Genomic DNA, 25,575 nt, shown 5'->3' with positions numbered 1-25,575 from the left:
TTGGGCTCCCAGTCGGTTAAACTACTGCAACTCTCTTGCGATCTTGCAATAAATTGGTTACTTCAATCCATGACTGTTTGTGGGGACGCTGCTGTGCACAATTGGCTGCCCCGTTTTGCCCACAAAATATACAGTCAATTCACTTTACAGTATTTTCTGTGAAGCGCTTTGAGACGTCTCGAAGCTGCTTTATCAAATGCAAGTATTATTAATTATTATTGAGACCTTCCATTTTTTCATTGGAAGTCACAATCCTTCCTTTCTGCCTCATTTCCCACTACACTACCACCACTAAGCTAAACACAATTATAATTTAATTTTGATAAAAAGTAATATTGCTTTCTCTTTTCACACCAGTCCCTGTTCTCACCCCCAGCTCAGGTGCCCAGACAGTATTGTTAAGCTTTGAGACATCCTCCTGAAGTGAGAGGCACTATATAAATGTAAGTTTGTATTGGCATTTTATATAATTCTCCTTCTTCAGCTGGTGTGGAATTCCACTCCAGTACCTCACCCATATGGCTCACTGTTTCAGAGTGTGGTGGTGTTTCTGACCTGAGCCCAATCTTGTCTGAATACAGGCTGACACACACACACCATTTACCTCTGTATTCCCTTCCAAGTATTAATTGTCCTTTATTCATGCAGTTTAAACCTTTGACAGAAATCAAAGCCTTTGTGTATCAGTTTTAATTTATTTAACACAGACACAATTATACCGACTGACTCCAGTATATGTTGTAAAAATACTGTAAACAATCCCATGGACACAATTTAAACAGATTCACATTTGACTCGGTGCTTTGTTTAAATATAGGAATCCTTCGTGGAAGTGGTATGAAATCCAATTTGCTTTGATCGATTTTTACACTGAAAAACCGACACGATTTGGGTTGTTTCAGTTCGCATCACATCCCACCGAAATACTCCCAAGACTGTCAGGAAAACTAGCACAGTAACAACTGTCCAAGTCTGAACAGTCGTTGTCTTAGACCCAATCAAAGACATGTTATTTCTGTTGGGCTCCCAGCAGTTGCACACTGAGAGGCCTTCGCAGTTCTGTGTTTGTGCTTGTTCCCAGGACGGGTTAATTCTTCTTCACTTTGCGTTCTTTCCTAGCTCTGGCCGCCATGATGGGAAAGAATGCGCACGGGAGTAGTGTCCGCAAGTAAACGGCGAGCGTGGGCATCATCCCCGCCAACACCACGTCTTTCTTCTTCCTGCTAACGGCGGTCAGAATGGCTTTGGCCACATCCTGAGGATCCCAGCCTTCCGCTGTGTTCTTATCCATCACTGAGGGGCAAAGAGAACAGACAAAAACAACTCACCTACGTTGGTTCAAGTCACGCACTTTCCGAAATCCTGCGTCCTCGAGACAATCAGCAACAACAAATGACATTTACACGGCGCTTTTCACATCGCGAGGACGTCCCAAGGCGCTGGACGGTGAGGGATTTGGACCCGAGCTGGGGGTCGGGATCAGGAGGAGTGCACGGCAGGGAGGGTAGAGGTAGGAGGGTGATCGAAGGTGTTATATTCCAGACTTTGCCCCTTTACGAGTTGTGAGTTACTTAACCAATGTGGGTGTTTTTGTCTCTCTCTCTCTTCGTCTAACTCTTGGTGGTTGGAGTTTGAGTTTGATTCTCCTCTCTGCATTCTTTTGCGTTATTCACCACGTCTGACGCAGAGCGATGAGAAACCACTGCCTCATTTTCCTTCCTCCCTCCCTCCCAAATTCCGAGGTCGACTGCAGTAATCCCACTGCCTCCCTCCCCCACCCCCCGCCCGCCCACTCCCCCTCCCCTGCCAAGATCAGATAATGATAATAATAATCCTCGCATTTGAGGTAGCGCCTCATCGTGTCATTGAGACGTCGCACAGGACAGACAGTAAAGTAAAGTAAATTGACGTGTGTATTTTGTGGGTGAAACGATACTCCCGCCCGTCATAGTCAGCGCAACCCAGCGATCGGCTGGCTCAACCCGACAAGACATCAAAGGATAATACTTATCAAGCTCTAACAGCACAGAGTGCCCGATACTGCATTACTCGGTGACTGGAGTGCAGTTCTTCACTGCGTACAGCAGAGCTCAGGCTAAACACACACCCCCGTACTTGGAGCCGTCCCCAGTGACTGCGTTGACCGACAGGTTGGTGCGGATGTATCCGGGACTGATTACCGTAACCAAAATTCCAAACTGCTCCACCTCCGCGCGCAGGCAGTCGAAGAAGGCTTGAGTGGCGTGTTTGGAAGCGCCGTCTGAAACAAGGACGGACGCACAGGGTTTAAAAAGAAAACAAAAAATGCCCTTGATTCAACAACCACCACAAGGACTCGCATTTACACAGCGCCCTCTCACGCAGGGTAGGGTCCCGGAGTGCTGAGTTTCGCTCCCGTGATTTAATTGAGATGCCGATTGGGAAAGCAAGCGCCCGGAAGAAAATCTAATGTATATTTTTCCACTCGACGCTGTTTGGGCCAAAGCTTTTGCACCTCAGCAGCGACCGCGCTGATTGGTATCGTAACTGCGAACAGGTTTGCGAGGCTGTACGGGACATGACCCAGCTATACAGATGTTTCCGTTGTGTTAATAAGGGAACGAAGGCTGGTCAGAACTTACACGCGGATCGAAATGGAATTGCTATTTTCCCTTGGATGCTGCTAATGGTGACAATGTGCCCACTTTTTCGCTGCACCATGGAAGGCAAGATGGCTGCAATACAATACAAAGCAATACGATTTACATCTGCACCAGCGCCTTTCACATCGGGAGGTCTTAAAAAGCGCTCGACACTGCCGGCTGGGGCACAAGAGCTGGGGGGGGGAGGGGGGTTGGTGGGGGGGGGGGAAGGAGCGGAGGAGGAGAAAGATGACCGAAAGCGCGGTTAACAGTAAGTGATTCAAGAAAGTAAAGCTCGAAAAGCTTCCTAACCTGACTGCCTATTGTTGAACATCACTCAGTGTGTTCCAGCGACTACATCACAAGAAAGACCATGGGTTCAAACCCTGTGCCAGGAACTTGATCTCACAGGGTCAGCTGGTCGGACACTGAGCAAGGAAGGGACGGGGGAGGAGGTGGCCATAGGCGCGTTCTAAGAGGCCAGATTTAAAGACAAAGAGAAACAGCGGCAGAAGGAAATAAAATACCTTTCGTTAAAGCAATTGGCCCAAAGTAGTTGATATTCATCACGTCTCTATCCACACTGACATCAGTGTCCAGGATAGTCCCTCGATGGCTGATACCAGCGTTGTTTATCAGGATGTCCACCTGCCCGAAACAACCGACAATCTCCTCCGCCCTGTCAGCCATCGCGTCCACATCTCGCAGGTCAAATGTCACCACGTTTGGTGTGTGGGTCTGTAGGCACAGCCCGAAATACAAGGGTATCGGGTCAATCACGCACAACTCTGTGAAAAATGCTGTGCTCTGCCTACACACACACACACGCACACAGGGGGGTGGCATGAAGCGCTTTGTGAGACATCTCAATAAGGCTCTGTATCAAATGCAAGGGTTATTGTTATTATTTGCTCCTGGTGATTGCCCTAATTTCCTCATTGCTCAGCAAGGCACTGGCGACTGCAGCAGACTGTACGATTACTCACATCCCAGGTTCTGATACACATTACGATTGTGGACCAAAACCCTTGCCTTAAGCAATCACGGAGCCAATATGGAAACTCGGCGTCCTGTTTGACCCTCAACTGTGCTACACACCCCCCCACATCCGTGCCATGACCCGCTCTGCCTTCCCCCACCTTGGCAACATCGTCCGGCTCCGCCACTATCTCACGCCGCAGGCTGCTGAAACCCTTACATGCATTCATAACATCCAGGCTTGACCATGCAAACTCCCTGCTTGACGGCCTCCCCAACTCCTCCCTCCGCAGGCTGCAGATCATCCAGAACTCTGCAGCCCGTGTCCTTTCACGCACCCTATCACCCCCATCTTCGCCCAACTCCACCGGCTTCCCATCACACAGAGGATACAGTTCAAGATCCTGGTCCTCACCTTCAAAGCCCTCCATGGTCTTGCTCCCCACTACCTCTGCGACCTCCTAACACCCTACCATTCTGCTTGCACCCTCCGCTCAGCGGGCTCTGGCCTGCTTCACGTTCCCCGCCTCCCAGCCCCACCATTGGCCACTCTGCCCCCATCCTCTGGAACTCCATCCTGCAGTCCCTCCGTCTCGCCCCCTCCCTTTGCCTCCTTCAAGACCCATCTTGAGACTCTCCTCTTCGACTGTGCTTTCGCTCAACCTCCTTCCCCACCCCCTGCCCTCCACCCTCCCCGATTCCGACCCCCAGCTCGGGTCCGAAACACTGACTGTCCAGGGCCTCGGGACGTCCTCCCAACGTGGAAGGCGCGATACAAATGTAACGTTGTTGTTGTTAAGTGCTCCAAGACGTGGGTGAAGGGTGCTATTTAAATACAAGTTGTTGTTACCTTTCTCTTGCCATCTGCGCCTCCCGTCAGCTCCTGCACCAATTCCTCCAGCTTCTGCCTGTCCCGTCCACACAGAACCAGCCTGGCACCCACTGAATGGAAAAGCTTGGCGCACTCTGAGGGGGGACAGGAATGGCCGGTAGTTTAACATTTGGTCCTTGTCACTGGAGCCATGTTTTTGACACGATGTGAAAACAAGTCGACAGGGAGTTCAAAATTACATAGGACAATCAGCTGATGGTCTGTCTGAGGAAACTATGTTTAAATATTATATTTATATATTACTATATCAAATGCAAGGATTATTATTTCTTATTAAAACTGTAGACTGCAGGGGACATTGCTGTGTGCAAAACAGCTGCCGCGTTTGCCTACAAAATACACAAGTCTTACAGCAAAATACTGTGAAGGTTATGAGATGTATCGACGACCCGATAAGGCTGTATTAATTGCAAGGATTATTATTGATTATTATTATTTTATTAGTAGTAGTAAGTTATTATTAAAGAACTCCGAGACATTGTTGGGTGTGAAGGGCGCTATATAAATGCAAGTTGTTGTTGTACGTTAGGGCAGGAGCTTCAGTGAGGGGAAGGAGTTCTCCTTAGTCCTATTCAGAGGTGTTTCTGGACCGGGCTACACCTGAGCTAGGGGCTGGAGCGGAAGAAAGCAGAGGGGTCTGTGTTGGTGTAAGTGCGAGCAGACTGGGTGTGTGTGTTGCATGGCGTTGTCTCTGACCTTTGCCGAGGCCGGAGCTGGCCCCTGTGATCACCACCACGGTGTCCTGTATGTAGGCTCGCTGCTTCATCCTCTGCAGCAGTTTGTACAAGACAATGATGCCCACACTGCCCAGCAACAAGGGCAAAATGTTTGAGCCGGTTATCTCCATCAACATCCCTTTGTACAGCATTCTCCTGCAGCAATCAGCACAGGAAAGCAACCAGAAGCGACAGTTAACAGTGGCACAATAAAATAAACTGTTCTTTTACAGTTAAAAATAACTAATGATAATAATGACGCTTGGCATTTAATACAGCTCCTTATCAGGTCATCGACACATCTCATAGCCCTTCACAGTACAGTCAAACCTGTTCAACCAACCACCTCCATTCAGCAACCACCCACCCTGTTAACAACCACCATGGGACAGTCTGGTTTGCTTGTCCTCCCCAAATAATTCTCTACTTCTCTCTCAAAAATTGTTAACTTTAATTAACGGTAACATTAATGGCTTGTTCCCTTCCTGGCTGCTGGCGGGATTTTGCTGCCACAAACAGAAGCTGCCATGTCCACACGAACCCCATTACATCACATCAGCCAGTAAACCCACTGGGTATGTGCAGTAAATACATCAAAGCCCCAGCCGTTCTCTACAGCACATTAGGATTGTTAACACCCACTCGCCCCCAATCATCGGGCACGGCCCTTTTATACTTTGCAGAGTTGTTTCACCCACAAAACACACAGTCACTCCACCTTACAGTATGTCCTGTGAAGCGCTTTGAGATGTCCCAATGACGTGATAAGGCGCTCTATCAAATGCAAGGATTATTAATATTACTGCTTCTTTAGCTCCTCAGCAAGCACTGATAGGGGCCTCGGCACAGCGACACACGCAGGCCCCATTACATCAGCCCGGCTGACAGCTGCCAGGACTATTTTCAGCTCACAGAGCCAGCCTCAGAGCGAGATTGCTCTAACCTCGTCTTTACATTGAAACAGAAATTCTCTTGCTGCTTTGGAGGAGAAAAGAAGGGGAAGACAAAGCAAGCCACCGATCCACTCTGCGTGTGCGTGTGCGCGCGCGCACGTGTCTGCACGCACTCTGTTTCACACTCACCTGATCTGTGCAGCCTTTGTCAAGGGCAGATAAGTCCCCTCTGTGATGGCACACAGCCTAGATATGTGAGCTGACGCTCAGCTCAACTGCAATGACTAATGGTCACTAAAATACTGTCAATCAGAGTTGTGAGTGGGATTCAGGAGAACAGGCGGCATCTTCTGCTGGACATGAAGGTGGGATTCAATAAAGTGATCCTTGCTTTATCGCCTTCGTTTCAAAGTGCTTCAAAGACTTACTGTAACTGTGACTTTGAACTTACACAGCCTGGCACACCCAAAACACTGCAGGTGCTGTCCTTCAGATAAGATGTTAATACCGAGGTCCTGTCTCTGCTTATTTCAGTTGAAATGACAGATGCTGCAGCGCTAATCGAAAAGGAAGTTTCTTTCTTCCCGCCTCCTGGCCAACAATCCCCCAAATTGGCCGATCCCTTCGTTGCTGTGTGCAAAATTGGCTGCCGTGTTCGCCTACGTTATACTCAGTGACACCACTTTACAGTAAATCCTGTGAAGCGTTTGAGACATTCTTTGAGACTGTACCAAAAGTAAGAATTATTACTGTGTGTGTGTGTGTGTATGTCAGTGGATGAATGTAGGAGGGGAAATGTACACACAAATGTATGTCAGACTCACCAGCTCATTTGATATATATACAGCGATCTTAGCGAGCATTGGAAATCTGAGCTGACACCAACTTATGGTGGATTGCGATGACCAAAGGTCTGATCATATACCCCCCACACCCTCTGGCTCTCTCTCTGTTGCTCTCCCCGCTGTCTCATAGCTCCGGCTCCAGACTGGAAGAGACCTGAGGCATTGTGGCAAGTGAGGTGCTGAGTGTGTGGGCTGTGGCTGCCACCCCCCTTCCCCGGTTATTTAGTGTTGTATCATGTATACACAGTATGTATACCATACAATGTATATAGTTTATATGGTATATATAGTGTATATAATGTATATTGTGTATACTGGCCTGGCACAGCGGTAGGACTCTCGCCTCTGAGTCAGAAGTTTGTGGGTTCAAACTCCATGTCAGGCCTTGGAATCACATAGTCTAAGCTGACTCTCCAGTTCAGTGCTGGGGGGGGGGGGGGGGGGAGCGCTGGATTGTCAGAGTTGCCGTCCTTTGGATGAGACATTAAGCCGAGGTCCCCTGTGCCTGTTCTGGTGGATGTTAAAGATCTGACGCCGCTATTCCCAAAAGAGAAGGGGGTTTCTCTCTCCCGGGGACCTGACCGACAATCACTCAAAATAAAATTTGGTCACTCGCTCCATGGCTGTTTGTGGGACACTGCTGTGCGCGTTTGCCTACAAAATACACAGTCACTGCACTTTACAGTATAGGGTGCATGTGTATCATCTATAGGGTGCCATGCATATAATCTATAGGGTGCCACCTATCTGATCCAAAGGATGCAGTGTGTATGAGCTATAGGGTACAGTGTGTATAAGCTACAGGGTGTGGTGCGTATAACCTATAGAGTGTGTGTGTAATCTATAGTGGTGTGTGTATGATCTATAGGATGCACTGTGTGTGATCTATAGACTGTGTGTGTGATCTATGGAGTGCGGTGTGTGAGCTGTAGGGTGTGTGTGAGCTATAGGGTGTGTGAGCTATAGGGTGCGGTGTGTGAGCTGTAGGGTGTGTGAGCTATGGGGTGTGATGTGTGAGCTATAGGGTGTGTGAGCTATAGGGTGTGTGAGCTATAGGGTGCGGTGTGTGAGCTGCAGGGTGTGTGAGCTATGGGGTGTGATGTGTGAGCTATAGGGTGTGTGAGCTGTAGGGTGTGTGAGCTATAGGGTGTGAGAGCTATAGGGTGCGGCGTGTGAGCTATAGGGTGCGGTGTGTGAGCTGTAGGGTGTGTGAGCTATAGGGCGTGTGAGCTATAGGGTGCGGTGTGTGCGCTATAGGGTGTGTGAGCTATAGGGTGTGAGAGCTATAGGGTGTGAGAGCTGTAGGGTGTGTGAGCTATAGGGTGTGAGAGCTATAGGGTGCGGTGTGTGAGCTATAGGGTGCGGTGTGTGAGCTATAGGGCGTGTGAGCTATAGGGTGTGAGAGCTATAGGGTGTGAGAGCTGTAGGGTGTGTGAGCTATAGGGTGTGAGAGCTATAGGGTGCGGTGTGTGAGCTATAGGGTGTGTGAGCTATAGGGTGTGAGAGCTACAGGGTGTGAGAGCTATAGGGTGTGAGAGCTGTAGGGTGTGAGAGCTATAGGGTGCGGTGTGTGAGCTATAGGGTGTGTGAGCTGTAGGGTGTGTGAGCTATAGGGCGTGTGAGCTATAGGGTGCGGTGTGTGCGCTATAGGGTGTGTGAGCTATAGGGTGTGAGAGCTATACGGTGCGGCGTGTGAGCTATAGGGTGCGAGAGCTATAGGGTGTGAGAGCCATAGGGTGCGGTGTGTGAGCTGTGGGGTGTGTGAGCTATAGGGTGTGAGAGCTATAGGGTGTGAGAGCCATAGGGTGCGGTGTGTGAGCTGTGGGGTGTGTGAGCTATAGGGTGTGAGAGCCATAGGGTGCGGTGTGAGCTGTGGGGTGTGTGAGCTATAGGGTGTGAGAGCCATAGGGTGCGGTGTGTGAGCTATAGGGTGTGAGAGCTATAGGGTGTGAGAGCTATAGGGTGCGGTGTGTGAGCTGTGGGGTGTGAGAGCTATAGGGTGTGGGAGCTATAGGGTGCGGTGTGTGAGCTGTGGGGTGTGTGAGCTATGGGGTGTGAGAGCCATAGGGTGCGGTGTGTGCGCTATAGGGTGTGAGAGCTATAGGGTGTGAGAGCTATAGGGTGCGGTGTGTGAGCTGTAGTGCGGGTCACCCACCGGCTCAGTTGGTGAAACATGTCTCGAGGCCGTCAGTGACCCGGAAGTTGATACCTCTGACGGACTCGGAAACTCCGCCCCGACCCCGAGACCCCGAGACCCGGCACTTTGGTTCCGCTCTCGGTCCCCGCGTTGATACGTCACACACTGTATATACACAACAACAACAACATGTGTACGGGCCTTCACGTCGGGAGGACGTCCCAAGGCACTGGACAGACAAGAGTTACGGACCCGAGCCGGGGGAGCGGGGCGGGGGGGCGGGGGAGCGGGGGGAGCAGAGGGTGGGGGGGGGCTGTTGGGAGATCGAAAGCACAGTCGAAGAGGAGGGTCTTGAAGGTGGTGAGGGAGGGGGTGAGGCGGAGGGACTGTGGGATGGAGTTCCAGAGGGTGGGAGCAGAGTGGCGGAAGGTCCGCCCACCGACAGTGGGGTGAGCGAGGAGGGGGGCGTGAAGCAGACAGGAGCCCACGGAGCGGAGGGAGGGGGCAGGGTGGCAGGGGGTTAGCAGGAGTGAGGCCACGGAGGGCTCTGAAGGTGAGGACCAGGATCTTGAGCTGTATCCTCTGTGCGATGGGAAGCCGGTGGAGTCGGGCGAGGACGGGGGGGATAGGGTCGCAGAGCCGGTGCGGGAGGGGACACGGGCTGCAGAGTTCTGGATGATCTGCCGCCTGTGGAGAGAGGAGTTGTGTACACACTGTATAAAATATATCAAAACATATTTATACATAAAATCTTCTCACCCAATCAGCCCCACGTTTAACCAACTTTGCATTTCAATTGTTAAAGGGAACAAACTATTGCCATTGAAATTCTGGGAATCTCCCAACACTGAGGCTTCATCATCTCATCTCGTCTCTCTCCCCCCCCCCCCTCAACCCCCTCACTCTCTCCCTCTCTCCTGACAGTGTTTCCCCGAGTGAACGGCGTTTTTCACCAGTTTATCTTGTTGCTGTTTACTAAGATATAAATAATAATAATCCTTGCCTTTGATATAGCGCTTTTCACGTTGGGAGGACGTCCCAAAGCGCTTCACAGAACACACTGTAAAGTGAATTGACTGTATATTTGTGGGCGAACGCGGCAGCCAATTGCGCACAGCAATGTCCCACAAACAGCCGTGGATTGAAAATGACCAATTTATTATTGTTTTTGGTTTTGGAGGGATTATTATTATGGCGCTATTCTGAAAGAGAAGGGAGTTTCCTCGTGGAGGTGGGAAGCATGACATTCTCAGTTTGGTTTGGATACTCTTAAGCACGATGATGGGGTTTCTACCGGTGTAAGAAACCCAACTGATCCCCCCCTCACCTCCAAAAAAATCTCTCTCGGTCTCTTGGCCAATCCCAATCCCCCCAAAATCGGTCATTCACCCCACGGCTGCTTCGTGGGGAAGTTGCTGTGTGAAAATTGGCTGCCGCGTTTTGACAACAATAATAATCCTTGCATTTGATACAGCGCATTATCACGTCTTCGAGACGTCTCAAAGCGCTTTGCAGAATATACTGTGAAGTGAAGGGCTTTGAGATGTGATAAGGCACAGTATACAACGATAGATTAAAAAAATTCAAAAAAGGCTCGATAGCAATTAAGTACATTTACATTGAGTCGTTGTATTTGTTTAGATCACCATCCTGTGGGAGGAAGAAGTAACTACAACAACAAACAACATTATTATATTTCTATCGAGCCTTTCACGTCAAGAGGACAACAACAACAAACAACAAGATTTCATTTATGGAGCGCCTTTCACGTCGGGAGGATGTCCCAAGGCGCTGGACAGTTGGGTCAGGACCCGAGCATTGGGGGGAAATGGTCAGGGTGAGGGGAGGGAAGGGAGGGAGCGAGGAGGGGGTAGAGAGTCAAGAGGGGAGCTGAAGGCACGGTCAAAGAGAAAGGTCTTGAAACCGGCCTTGAAGGAGGAAAAGGAGGAAGCGGTGAAGGCACTGGGGGATGGAGTTCCAGAGGATATCCCAAGGTGCTGGACAGTCAGTATTTTGGACCCGAGCTGGGGGTCGGGATCGGGGAGGGTGGAAAGCAGGGAGATCAAAAGCACGGTGGAAGAGGGTCTTTAGATGGTTCTTGAAGGAGGCAAGGGAGGGACCGAGGCGGAGGGACTGTGGGATGGCGTTCCAGAGGGTGGGGGCAGAGTCGGTTGATTGCCCGCCCGCCAATGGTGGGTGGGCTGAGGGACACAAAATCTGAATTATTTTAGAGATTTCTATATTTATTAAAATAAAAATTGACTGAATTCAAGACAAAATGGGCTTATAAGCTACTATAAAGGTGGAATTAAACAGCCTTCAAACAGATTCAGCGAAATGCGGGAGGAAAAAAGCACTGCACAGCGTTGCTCCTTTAAAGCCTTCCACAAGTTTTAAGTGGGTTTATTTTCAGTCAGTTATAAAGCTGACGCAAAACAGAGACAGTCTGCAAACAGGCATGTCTGTCATCAGCGTTATTCACATCGTTCCCCAGTGTCTGGGGCAACTGTGACTGTTCCCAAGCACCGTCCAATTCCAGCTGCTATTTTGTAAAGAATTATTATTGTTGGACGAAGGTTGTGGCTGGGTTCAAGGTTCACTGTTCTTGCAGAATAAAAGACCATTTTGCTGTATTCATTTGTATCTGAGCCAAAACCAGTCACTCTTTCATCAGTGGAATTAACACCGAAGGCTCTAGTGTTGGAAAAGACCTTTGGACAAAGGGGGATGCATTCCCCCCCCCACCCCGAGTTCATCTCTGGACTATATAGGTTATCATTCAAGGAGGAAGGTCTTGAGATAGACCTTAAAAGAGGATGAGGGGGTGAATCGGAGGGACTCTGGCCATCAATGTAATGGGCTGGCAATATTCAAGCTGTTCAGTTCTGAAGCTCTTTGGGGGGGAAAAGTAACATCAGTTTCATAATATATGGGAGTCCAAGGTGCTGGCTTTGAACCTACGAAAGTTTTGCTCTTGAGGGAACCAGCACAGACATGATGAGCCAAACCAAAAGGCCTTTTTCTGTGCCATAAAGTCCTACGATTCTTTGGTCCTGGTGTGCAGATTGAAACCCACAATCTCCTTCCCAGATTGACTGGGGAATTGAGTTAGAAATAATGCTCATTGGATGTGGAAGGAAGAGGAAAGGAAGAGACAGCAACGGAACAACTCACACATACAACTTGTCTCAATAGAGTGAACTTTTCCGATGGGATAAGAGAAGAACGGAATACAATCCACGTAAAGTAAATTTTAATATTTATAAAATCATATATACATACATAATAGAAAGCTATTTCAAAGCTAAAATACAATTTATACAGTTAATAAAAAGGCATTTGAATGTTTACATGATTTGTTCTTTTTTTACTTGTATCTGCTGTATAGAGTGGCAATCCAGTGAGCAGTTTAGTAGTGTTAGTAGCACTTAAGTGTCCATCCTTAGGCATGCAAAATCCTAAATACTGTACAAGTCTTATTGCAGAGGTTTTTTTTTGTAGAAATCAACTATTTTTGATGAAGGAAAGAAATGAAAGTTTATTGTTCTTAGGATGTCAGAGATCAGAGAGCAACAATTTTGGTTAACTCCGTCAGCAATGCGTGTGTGGTTTGTATCTGTCTACATAGGCTACTGTACCAAATAACTACAAAAAGATTTCTTTAAGTCAGTAAAAAAACACAAGATCAAAGCAGATCTTTGAATTCACAGCATTACTGGAATAATGTAAAAATTGGCATCTTCATTGTCTTGCTGCCATCTTCACTAACCCAGTTGAAACCGCTGCTAATTGGAAGGAGCGAGAGAAAGAGAGAGAGAGAGAGAGAGAGAACAAGGGAGGAGGGAAAAGACAACAACATATTGAGTGCTGGGGTTTTTACAGTTGGACGTGTTTTCCATTAGTTGGGAGTCATGGAAAAAATTCCTCTCTCAAAAGGCGAGGAAGGTAACCTTTAATTAGCAACATTACGAACCATAGGCTTCCACTTTTACAGACACTGCCTGCTGTGTGCTGACGGCTCGAGCACATCACTTAAAAGTTAACATTTCGTCTGAGAAGTTTCCATTTTGTGAATGTGAATACGAGGCAAACGGGGAACGGGGGGGTTGGCATCACCCCACTCTTTGTTTTGATACGGCTCAAGGTCTACTAAACGTGCCAGATTATCTGTGGCGTGTAACACGTCAGGGTAAGATTCCACTGCCTTCTTTTAGAAAGAAGTTCTTCACATGATCCTAAAAAGTACTCTGTTCCATTAACACCATCACCGATTGGGGTGAAACTGTACAAGTTTGCTTCAAGTCACTTGTGTTTCAGACCTGGGAAAATGTAGCTAAAATTGATTCTTTTTTTAGCTATATTTTCTTGCGGACCCCAATTTAATCCGAGAATAATTCCTACTCGTTTTGTGCTTTCGAAGCTTAGAATGAAAACAATTTAGTGTCTTGGAACTCAGACAAACTGAAGGAGAATGAATGTAGGGATAAAACGATGCCCTTAACAGCAAAATGTATCTGCCTTCGAAAAACAATCCTATTAAGAAACCTTTTGCCTTGACCACAAAAATCAGAGCGAGGAAGCAAAGACACTTTCTTGTGGGGGAGAAAGAAGTTCACAAGAGTGGTTTGGATACACGGAGAGAGACGAGATGTTCTTTGTCCAGTGTCTCAGGGATCACGTGCAAAGGTCAACAGGACCCTGACGTAATTAAAAACAATGGTTGGTTCCCACCTTATTTCAATGGGAGTTGACTTGGGTTTGAGACCTGTTGTCCATTTCAGGCGGCTGCTACTATTATGTTGGGAACTACGGTCTTTCAAACCATTGCTGGCTGTGAGCACAGAAAAAGGAGGCACGGTGCCTACAAACTAATGAGCAACACACAAACAATCAATGTGTCTCATTAGCCACGGACACGTTTAATGGATAACACGCCGGTGGGGATTGAGGCTTTTACTCTGCACCACTTCTGCCAGTTTTCAATTGCAGACAGATCAACATTAAAGCTGCTTTGAAGCAGAGACCCAGAGGTTAAACCCTGGATCTGTAGACTTACAATTTTGGGCCTTAGTGTAAAACTAATGGGAAGAGCAGGCGATATAGTAGCAATTTTTCAACCATGGTGCTTATAATGGGAACACCCAACCCTATACTCATATCGCCAAAATCAATGCTAATGGACAGATCCTATCCTCTGCAATATCTCGGTGTAGGCTTAATCCTAACCTTTCCTCATTGCAACCTTTTGTTCATCCAGCTCCTTTTGAACAGGACTTGGCAACACAACCAGCTCTAATATTAATAAGCCTTGGATTTAATATAGCATCTTATCATGTCTTCGAGACATCTCAAAGCACTTCACAGAATATACTGTAAAGTAGATTGACTGTATATTTTGTGGACAAGTGTTTCATTTTTATTTCTTACTCAAGGCTGCATAATTACACTTGCACACTCTGGATCTCGAATCATCATTACAGCCAAAGAACTTGCCTTAATTTTACTTTTTTTGATATAAAAAATTAACTGCAACAAGTAATATGCCCCCCTCAATTATCTCTCACCATTGAAATCAAGCTCACTCACTCCCTGATCCTCTTAGCACATAGACCTCAACGCCCCAGAAACATTAGTCACGGTCCTCTTACTCTCAACAGCGCATCAATATCCTTTGCAAGTCGGGATGTCTGTAACATTCCAACTGCGGCTTTAACAAAGTCTCAAAACGACATGCCAGTGCTCGCTTAGACTCATATAGAAGAGCCTTGTATTAACTCGGCTTTCAATGGTTGCAAAAAACGCACTCAAATCACTTCTTCTTACTGCCTTCGTTCAAGCTGCTCTTTTCTTGTGGAGCACGTAGAGTTTACTTATAAAATAGTGTTTAGAAACCCAGCTGTAGGTTAGGGGGAAAAAATCACTCACCAGTCAGAGCCAAACTAGATTGTATGTGAAGTTGAAAGCTAATAAAATGGGAGTTAACTGGAACTGGTGCAAGTGATCTCCCATGTTAACACTCACTGTGAAACATCATATGCAATGACATTATACACCCTGCCCAATATAGCCCAAACAATACACAACACAACGTACAGCAAATAAAAAAGCCAACTCAAGTGTAACACAACAATAACAAACAGGGATTTTAAAACAATTTTCATCTTTGAATGCCAGCAAAATGGGACTTGCGAGTTTAAGTCACTTCTCTAACAGTTAAGACTCTTTGCACAACTGTTCTGGAGATTTAAAGAAAAACTTATGTACAACATCCAGAACGTTCTTCCTTACTTCCTTAGAAATGGGTTCAAAGCAAATGTAGAATCACCTCTACAGGGCCACTGTCAGCAAAAGTCACGGAGGTTTTATGGGCACAAAAAGCCCAGGTGGGAACAGGAGAGAGGGGAAAGAAATGTCAAACTGGCCTGCTTGAGATCACCTTGTGAAGCAGGCATCAGTAGCAGCTTCAACAGTGGCCAATATTGCACGTCTTCTAATTTCCGAGTTTCTAACACAAAAATCCGATTTCTATCATGTCAGCAATACAGAAAGAGCTTCAATTTAAAGACACTGGAAAGGCAATTCAAATTACAAGTACAGTACGTAAAGGGAAGGAGGTAGTGTTAAATATGGGAAGTTACGATCATCAAACCATCCATCTCTCCCGAAAAGGAGGGGTAATTTTTAAACATTAAGCTTCCTTGCCAGAAAACAGCAATGTTTTATGCAAATACCATGAACACAGCAGGTAAACCGATCGGAATCATCACTGGGATGTATGAGCAAAGGAAGTCTGTAGTAATTACATAGTATCTTACTTCATTAATCGTCAGAGCTCTCAATAAATTTTAGCAGGATACTAAGGGATGAACACTGTGGTTTGTCTGCCACCACATAACTAGGGTGATGGAAAACATTGCTTTAGCGTTCCATGACCCCTTCTAGTTTTAAACTGCATTGAGTTACTTACAGGACTTGCGTCATATTTTGTGAGAAAGGAAAAGAAAAAGGGGGGTTGAACACAGCATGTATCATTAGCTACAAGGGGAACAAACACCAGGAATTCATCATATGATTTCCAAAGTACTGAGGGTAACTAGTTTGGACTAGTTTACATTACAACTTGTAGAATAAATTGCATGTGACATTCCCTGGATAGAACAAGATATTCCTTTCAGAATACAGAGACGTGATACAATGGGAATGAAGTTTAAAAATACGTAAGTCTTCACTGGAGATGAGAATTGTTTTAAAACATTTCCCAGGAATTTTGCAGACATAATCTGCGTATGAATCATTGCTGGGAGAAGGAAGGGGGAAAAAGACTTAAAGATTTTAACTTTAGCAAAGATTTGATACAACACGGAAGGTCATTGACTTACTTTCCTCTCTCCATAGATGCTGCCTGACCTGCTGAGTGTTCCCAGCGACTTGATTTTATGTCAGATTTCCAGCATCTGCAGTATTTTGCCTTTTGACACACCATCACTTTTTCTAATATAGTTTAAATATTTCNAAAAAAATATTGCCAGTCTGCACCTGAATCCTCCAGAATTAGGTAAACAGGTCTCGTCCCTCCAGAGAGAGTGCGCATTGCATTACACAGGAATTTAACTGAAGGTGGGATACATGGAACTCTGTTGGGTTTGGATGCTCTTAAGCATGGGTTGCCTTTCCACATACGTCAGACATTCATCTAACCAAAAACAAACACTACAAAAAGTGTGAAGCAAATATTTTCGCATGTTTTGCTCGCATGTTGGAGACAGAGGGGAAAAAAACGGCAGGCTGCCAACACCAACCATAGTGTGCATCTGAAAATGACACAGATTGAAATCTTTCAAGAATAAAAAAAATTGGCACAACTGTGTGGTTTGGCAAATCCACAATTTTAATGCCAATTATTACACAATAAAAACTTTCATGATTTTAAGGTGTAAGACTCATTGGTGAACATTGTAAAAATTGAAAATAAAGAACCTTTAGCGTATATGTGCCACTTGCACTTTGTCTTGCGTGTTCTCTGTCCTGGAAGTCAGTGACCAACGCTCTCCACATACTTTCCAATCTCTCCACTGGTTGATTAAAGGGGATAGATAGATTAGTAAGGACATTTGGGGATATGAAGTAAATGGGATTAAAATAATCTGTCATAATCTAATAAAATGGCGAAACTGGCTCTGTGGGTTGAATGGTCTCTTCCGGAAACTATCAGGCAATTATTGGTTTTAAGACACATTTGCTATTTATGATTATATATTTCAGAAATAAACTGCACTGTAAGTAATTCAACAGGAGTTTCTGGCAGAGCTACTCACAGGGTGAGTCTGGCAGTAATGTGTTGAAGGCAGAACTGTGTGTGCATGTGTGTCGGGGAGGCAGGGATGTGGGGGAGGGAGAGAAAGAATGAAAAAGGCTCTCATTATCTTCGCCGGGTTAACTGAATAATTCTGACAGATGTGAAGTCCAGGCTTACTATCATTGGATGCCTAATTGTTGTTTTTGTTTAAATCTTTGTTGAAAATGCCTCCGAATTGCCTCAGTTTAATACCAACGTTAAACTTCAGAGATCTGAAATCAGATTTCTTGGGGTGGAAAGTAAAGAATTTGTCCATCATTATAACCTAAGATGGATTTCCGTTGTCCTTGAAGTAGGTTGGGTTTGAACAAATAAAGTTAGACGCTACAGATAAGAAAAGTGACTAAATGCACAAGTGTCGTGACAAAGTGAAGAGCTCTCTTACTGGGCAGGGTATAGCTTTGTGGTTAAATAAGTCAATACCAAAGTGTAACGTCCCAAACGTGGCGGATGGTCAAGTCAATGTACTCCAGAGATAAATGAAAACTAGGACTCATTGTGACAAAGCACTTGTGGCAATAACCACATCCCCAACAGGTGAAAGTTCATACTGGAAAAATGTAATAATAATAAATAATCCTTGCGTTTTATACGGCGCCTTTTGTGACCATGCGCTTCACAGGATTTGCTGCGCAGTGTAGTGATTGAATTCTGTAGGTAAATTGTGCTATATGAACAAAATAAAAGTGCTCAAAACGCCAGGCAGGTAAAAACCAAATGGATGCCTGCAAATCTGGACAGTGACTTTTGCTTTTACATCAAATCAGATTGATATGGACTATTTATTTGCTTTATGGATAGTAATCTTAGAGGAAACCAAATATGCAATCTCTGCCTGCTGATTAAGGTACTAAGCGTTGTGCGAATGTAAGTGGTCATGGTGGGGGTAGGGGCGAAGGAGAGAGAGGGAGGGAGGGGAGAGAGAAAGCGGTTAAGATGGGAGTCTGATTGCAGACCTGAATTGGATTTTAGTGGCTGGTCAAGTTCCATTTGCTACTATCAAAATACTAACCCTGCATTATATCACAGCTGGTGCTGTGAAAAACATAAGCCTATACCAAATTACTCATCTTTTCAAGCCAAGGAGCTTCCTGGAGATCTGGTAGCACTGAAGGTCCTCGCTGAGAAACAGCAAGTCCAAGGTAGCTTTCATTTCCAGAACCACCTGTGCTACAATGCCAGTCTGTGTGACCAGGGCTTGATCTATGGTCTGCTGAAAGTGTAGTGAAATCCACATGCAACAGGTTATTCGTCAATTTTACCCATTTTGCTAGTACACACTCTGTTTCAGATTGAACTGCAGTTTCTCTGGAGTGACCGCGTGGCAAGCTTGAACATTTCACATCTACGCAAGGCATAGTAACCAGACACAAGTCAACAGGACATTCACCCAAATTACAACAATTTCAGTAACAAAAACACAGCCACAGAGAATTTGACAATAAGTAGAACTTTGTGGCATACTGAGAGCTTCTGCATTGTCCCCAGATTGCTGGTGAAAGTTGTATGAAGCCAACGAGAATGAATTGGATTAAAACCAGGTTCTTCACTTGAGAGCCCTATGATGTTTGCTAGAATGGGACATCAGCACAGTTGCAGGTTAGTCGCTTCTGCATTCATCCATCACATTCATTTAAGATTGCAAAGCTACGACAGAAAGGAGGACAATCAACCTTCTAGGAGTACGTACATGATCCACTCCCTACTGCTAAGAATTAAAGACCTGTAGCTTCATATCCGAATAGGAAGCAGCTGGGTTCCAAACCAAGTCCATGAAGCACTTGGTAAGGTGGTCAATCTTTTTCTGTTATTTTAATCCATAGATGCTGCAAAACATTTTTTTTCAAAAGAAGTACCTTTATGCTACACACCATTTTGTTACCCAATATAGTACAATGTGTTGTTCAGTCCAGATTCCCATTGCCGCCTTCCCACTCCCCACCCTCCCTTCTCAATCTGTTGCTCAGTAACGATTAGGTTCAAAGAGAGCTTTGTAGTGCAATGAAAGTCTAATGCTAGTGCTCACTACACTTCGGATGTCTGAGCGCTTTTGTGGAAATGGAAAGGACACTTTAAAAAACATTTCTGGGAAGCCTTGACAAACTATCACAGGCTCATTTACTGTGGTGTTGCCTCTACTTTGCATCCACGCCTTTAAACATACGGCACACTCAAAACTATGGGTTCGTGGGCGCATAGTGCTGGTGGCAGAGCGAATTCTGAGAAGGAAACATGATCCAGCGAGACAGCCTCTCTCTCTCTCTCCTCTTCACTGCAACATAACGTCCTTCAGATTCTCCTGCAGGATTGTGTCTTTCACAGCGTGAAACACAAAACGGATATTTTCGGTGTCGATGGCCGTGGTGAAGTGGTGGAACAGGGGCCTGGTGCGATCGCGGCGCTTGTTGTTAAAGCACTGCACCAGGTATTTCTGCACGTCCTCCAGTCTGTGAGGATCCCACTGAAAGTCCGGGAAATATTTCTTAATACTGATCGCCTTCACTTTCTCCACCAGCAGGTCCATTTTGTTCAGGAACAATATCACGGAGACGCAACAAAAGAGCTTGTTGTTCACAATGGTCTCAAAGATGTTCATCGACTCCACTAGGCGGTTTGTCCGCCGGTCTTCCATGAGCACCTGGTCGAACTCGCTGGAGGAGACCATGAAGAGAATGGACGTGATGCCGTCGAAGCACTGAAACCACTTCTGCCGCTGCGACCGTTGACCGCCCACGTCCACCATCTTAAAAGGGATCCCCTTGATGACAAAATCGTGCTCCACAATGCCTTTGGTGGCTTTCCTGGCGAGCAGTACATCCTGTCTATTGGGAAGATAACTCTGAAATAAAACACAAAGAGGATCAGTTTGATAACAATATATTATAAATTTCCCAGCGATGAAGGGTAAGCGGGCTCAGATGAGTCACGGTTATATATATGTGTATATAATATATGTATATATATGCATATATATATATTATATATATACACACACGTATATATTTAAGTCAGACACCTTCTTGAAAAAAGCGGGCAAGTGGGCTGCTACAGGCCAGGTAACAGCAATACTCAGTAATACTTGATTTTGACCAGTTCTAAAATCAAAACGAGACAAGAAAAGGACTTAAAGTGTTTTTTTTAAATTCTCAATTTGATTATTTAAAAGCTGAATACGAGATCACTACAAAGGGCACTTATAACCAGCGACTACTGAAATGCCTCAGGTTAACAATCATCACTCAACTCATTGAAGTTGTCCTTCATGTACAGAATGCTCCATATTCAGCAGCTGCATCTTCATCAATACCAAGTGCCATCTAGTGGCCTAGTTCAGAAAAGCTGCAACACCCTAAGTTACAGTAAATGGGTATAAATGAAATGAAGAACTTGCCCTTCTAAGCACTTTTCACGATGAAACTCATCAAAGTGCTTTATAAGCAAGACCTTTTTTTTAAAAAAAAAAGGCAAAAGTGGCAGTTATTTGAGCTTGAATCCTCACCTGCAAAAGAGCTTTGTATGAGCTGGAACTTGCGGTAGTGGAACGAGGGAGACTGGCAAGGAGTAGGTTAGAGAAATCAAGTTGGGAGGCAACAAATGGTTGAATGAGCCGTGGAAATTGTAGACTAATTGTAATTGTAACAATGTGATTAGCACAGTTGTGAGCTGATAGTAGTTACTGAGTCACCAGTGGACATGAGGGCTTGACTCAGAGGTCTAAAGCTGTATACTAAAAAGTTTAAAACAAACTGTAAATTTCCAGGAGACATACCACAGCTTTCTAAACCACTGAAGTCTGAATTCCCTCAGTAGTCTGTATTTATCATCTGTTACACCAGACACATTTGTTGCCCAATATCTATAGAAATTATGGCTGAATATACCACAAGATATGTTGCAAACTGAAGTCAGGAGAATAGCACAAATTTCTTCTTCAGGGAGATGACAGAGCAGGAGATGGATCTCGATTGATCAGATTCTACCAGCAAAAACCTAAAGAACAGGCAGGCATTTGATGCATACTGCGGCCAAAATGCAAACCAAGGCTAGTCCATACACTGCCGTGTTCTTCCCGATGAATGCAACAATTTAAATGTTCCACTCAAATTCCCAGAAGAAGCTTGACTGGGGGCAGCTAATCTCCCAGGCAGAACATTTGTTCACAATCAGACACTTCATCCCCCTGACCAAAGGGTCTTGCCCCAGACTGGTGTTCTAAGTGTATTTGATAAAACAGCCAAATCATTTATCAGTGTACACATAGAGGATTCAATACAGCATGGTAAATAAAATGTCCACATTTAAAGCTTCTTAAAGAGGCAAATGGGTCTTCGGAAACTTTGGAAATCCAACAAGGGAGCGATAGCAATCAGTATGTGGAAGATTCCAAATGAGGAAGAAGGGAAGATTGTGTGGCCAAAATCTCAAGAGACCCTTAAAGGAGTTCCAAAATGAATAGTAATCCTTGCATGTGGAACAGCGCATTAGAAGGACGTCTCAAAGTGCTTCACAGGACTCACTGAAATGGGTAATCACTGTACATTTTGTATGAACATGATTGATACTCACCAACTGTCCAATTTGGTCCAAATTATCCAGGAAATACTTGACAGATTCACCCTGTTTTCAAGAAAAAAAGATGATTTTAATTACTTTGAATTTTTGAAAGAAACTGGTGTTCATTTATTACTTCAAGACAAATACATTAATCCTTGGCAGACTGTCAAAGCAAAGCAAACACTGGTCCCTCCAGAAACGAACCAATACTGAGCAAAGTCTCTCGCAAGCAGACTAATGCTTGAAATATTTGCCGATGATGTTAAAATTCATTCCCAAATGATATGAATCTTGTGAGATTCAGCTTCCATATTTTTAAAATATACCAACAATGATCATCTTTTCAACTTACTAGCAAGCTAAATACACTGGCATTTAAATGCTTGGCACAAATAAGTTAGTCCATTCGTATTCCTAACTCTTACTCAAGGCCACACTTTTCTACACACACACACACACACAGGCCAACCACAGGAAGCTGATCTAGATTCAATTAACAACAACAACTTGCATTTATATCGCACCCTTCATGTGGGGTAGCGCTTAATAAAAGGGCCATGTGTTGGTCCAACGCCAATTTGGCAGGAAAGAATATGGTGTGTGTATAATTGGGTGACTATTAATATTGCCATGCCAGTGATCTACAAGCAATTACTGCCATAGTAATCACTGAACAAATCCACACTGTCTCATCTATTAGTAGAGGGTAGAAGTCTTCTAAATTAAGTGTAGCTAAAAATAAATTCATAAACTAACATCAAGTCGAACATCTATGAATCACACCAGTTCCAAGCAAAACATTGACGTACACGACAACTGGAGAGATACATAAACAACATAAATGGAACAATGGAATGCATACTAATCATAACTCTACAGTAGTTCATCACAGCTGTAATATAGAGTTCATGGTGATTAATGTAATTTGGTAACTCAATAACAGAGTTTTCACAGACACCAACCCAAACATCGGAACATTTGATGACCACTCAGAGTAAGGGCTTGGGTCACAGAACTGAGGTGTCTACACCTCAAAGTTCCTGATGTGCCAGTCAGGCAGGTACAACAAAAAAGGTGCGTTTATTCAGACAAAAGGAACTTTAAGTGCTTTACAAAATGTGTTAAATTAGAAATGAAATATTGTTGCAGTGGCAAATGTGGCAGCTAATTTTCACTAGCATTGTATGAACAAAAACGAGATGAATTGTGTACCCGATTAATTATAATCTGTGGTGAATTTGGGTGAAACCAGGAAAATAGAAACCAGGCACATGGGCCTTAAATTAACAACTTCATCAAGAAAGGGGTGATGATCTGAATTTGTTCCACCCCTGAAATTGTCTCTGTAAAGATGACTGTAATCATTTTCGAGACTACAAAAAGATGAACACTAGAGTGGAACCATTGAAACCTTCTGGTCTTGAATTCAGTGATGAAACCAACTTATCTCCAGAATGTTATTGTCATTACATAGCAACTGGGGTTGACTGAAATGTCAGGTAGTCTCTTGGTCTCAAGCCTGCTTACTTTGTACTGGTTGCTCCCCATTTAGTCGGTGAGAAAAATCAAGAAAGGACAAACTGTGCCTTTTATGAAACTACCATACACCCCCCACCCCCAACATTTGTATTTGAAATTATGATGGGTTTTGTTTTTTTTAATCAAATGCATTTTCTGCCATGTATATAAACATTCAAAAGCGAGGAGTCAGCTTCAAAATATGAACAATAGTGAACAAGGGTGGGAGTTTTTTTTACGTGTTAGAAATTTGAAAAAACCCCACCAATTTCAGTTGAAAAAAAGAAGCCACAATGAGTACAACAATTTACGTGGTTAGTGCACTTTCCAACACATTGAACTAATTGTGAATCCCTAAATTGCATGCAAATTGTGAAAGAAAATGAATTTTGAAAAAAAAACATCTTGCAAAAATGCAAAAAGTCCTTTTTGGCCTTGAAGGGAACATTACATTCAGTCAAAAGGAATAGTACCACAGTCCAGACTTATTTACTCAGCTCTGCTTCCTTTGGTACACAGATTGCTGCTACTTTATTTGCACTGTGGGAGATTCAGCTGAAACCACACAAACACTGAAATAAACTCTCCCGCCCAGAAGTGGGCCTGATTACTGGAGCAATTTGGACATTTTGTTTGGATTACAAGCCAGATATTTTATATCTGGACAGCATTTCATCTTCTGTAGGCTCCACTTACAGTAACTCAACTGTAATAGCTGTTCAGCCATGTCCTTGATTTAGGAAACTCCAACATTAATGATCTCATTTGATCAATGCCCTATTCGAATCACCCTCATTCGCCATTTTCAAACAAACTCCAAAAGAAAAATATTTTGGATCCTGGTTATCAAAGTCTACACTTTTAAGCTTTATATGGACCGGGCTGGTCAAATATTCCACGAACTAACATTTAAAGCCTAAACACTAAACAGACCAAACACGGCGTGGGAATCATTTATCTTTGGATTTCCCCTGCAAAACTAGAGAGGAATGAGTAGCCCTTACACCAAAGCTTAAGAGCACAAGCTAGGGATCAAACTAGAATATTCTTATCATAAGTATTTCCTTCCCCATCACCTCTTCCATTTGACAAACGTTAAAAAAATGATAAACTGTGTACTTTCCAGCATTCACATGACAAAGACATTGCTATTAGCACAGGACCAAAGCTGTGAGAGGTCATCAGGTTCAGAACCCACGCCACTCCTTTATTACCCTTTCACCCACATCAGACTGCCTCATCTGTGTTAAGTAGGGGTTTTCCACAAATTGGTGGTTTATAATAGCCTATAGTTACATTTTGATATAAACAAATACAAGTTTTGGCAAGGGTATACAAGCCTTTTTTCAAAAAAAATTCTACCGTTTCTTTCCCTGCCTACAGTCTTCTTCCTTGTCCTTTGCCAATGCCGCTTAGAAGCATACCAGAGCAAGCTGGTGGTGACACACCCTCTGCAGGTAGCTGCAACAAGCCCTATTTATTCCTTAGTTGCCATGTAGCAGTTAATTCTCAAGACTCCTAAGAACATCAATGTCCAAGCTTTACTGCCACTGATCAGGACATCCTCGATTTGTCCAGTAACTCTCTACCAGCTATTGGCAAAGGCAGAGTAAAGAACATACGCCAAACAATTCCTTAAGATCATTATCTTGTATGAGAATTCAAGATAGGAAAATTCCTGAATTGTGCACTCACTGAAAGGCAGGCATTCCATTGGGCTGATCATCTACTCAGCACACAGCGTCACATCTCGTCAGACAAATTCCCAAGAGTCGCTAGCTGCAAAAGCAAACATAAGGCTTCTACTCTACAAATTTGGGGGGGCGGGGAGAAGAGAAGAGCACCTGCAAGTTTCAACTACCAATACAGAAGTTTTTCGACACCTTACAGAGAATTTCTTTGTTGCTGTACTCCTGTAGCCATTATTGAGGATTATGTCCACTAATCCAACACTTAAAACACAATCAAGGTGATCACTGTTCAAAACTGCAGTTATACAAATGCATTCTGACAAAAGAAAAGTAGCTGCACTCACTGTTATATCAGAACAATAATCACAATTATT

General features: G+C 44.6%; 2 protein-coding genes across 6 annotated transcripts in view; both read right to left on the bottom strand.

Moving 5' to 3' along the window:
• Positions 1–675: 675 nt before the first annotated feature.
• Positions 676–9,218, bottom strand: dhrs7b (dehydrogenase/reductase (SDR family) member 7B). 5 transcript variants are annotated; one of them, NM_001292974.1, is given in 8 exon segments: positions 681–1,293; positions 2,108–2,260; positions 2,622–2,714; positions 3,149–3,359; positions 4,450–4,565; positions 5,188–5,363; positions 6,552–6,796; positions 9,101–9,122. In NM_001292974.1, coding segments are annotated over 6 exon segments (951 nt in total). In that variant the 5' UTR covers positions 5,360–5,363; positions 6,552–6,796; positions 9,101–9,122; the 3' UTR covers positions 681–1,087.
• Positions 9,219–19,387: 10,169 nt separating this feature from the next.
• The window catches only part of gna12a (guanine nucleotide binding protein (G protein) alpha 12a), a 46,449-nt gene continuing 40,261 nt past the window's right edge, over positions 19,388–25,575 (bottom strand). The window contains exons 3-4 of the mRNA XM_007903488.2: positions 22,005–22,055; positions 19,388–20,277 (exon numbers count right to left, since the gene is read on the bottom strand). Of these exons, the coding sequence (XP_007901679.1) occupies positions 19,708–20,277; positions 22,005–22,055 (621 nt within the window). The 3' untranslated portion in view covers positions 19,388–19,707. The remainder of the gene's footprint in view (positions 20,278–22,004; positions 22,056–25,575) is intronic.

Source organism: Callorhinchus milii, unplaced genomic scaffold (assembly GCF_018977255.1).
Source record: "Callorhinchus milii isolate IMCB2004 unplaced genomic scaffold, IMCB_Cmil_1.0 Scaffold16, whole genome shotgun sequence".
NCBI lineage: Eukaryota > Metazoa > Chordata > Chondrichthyes > Chimaeriformes > Callorhinchidae > Callorhinchus > Callorhinchus milii.
Note: the sequence above shows the minus strand (reverse complement) of the source record. Positions and strands in the feature narration are given on the sequence as shown.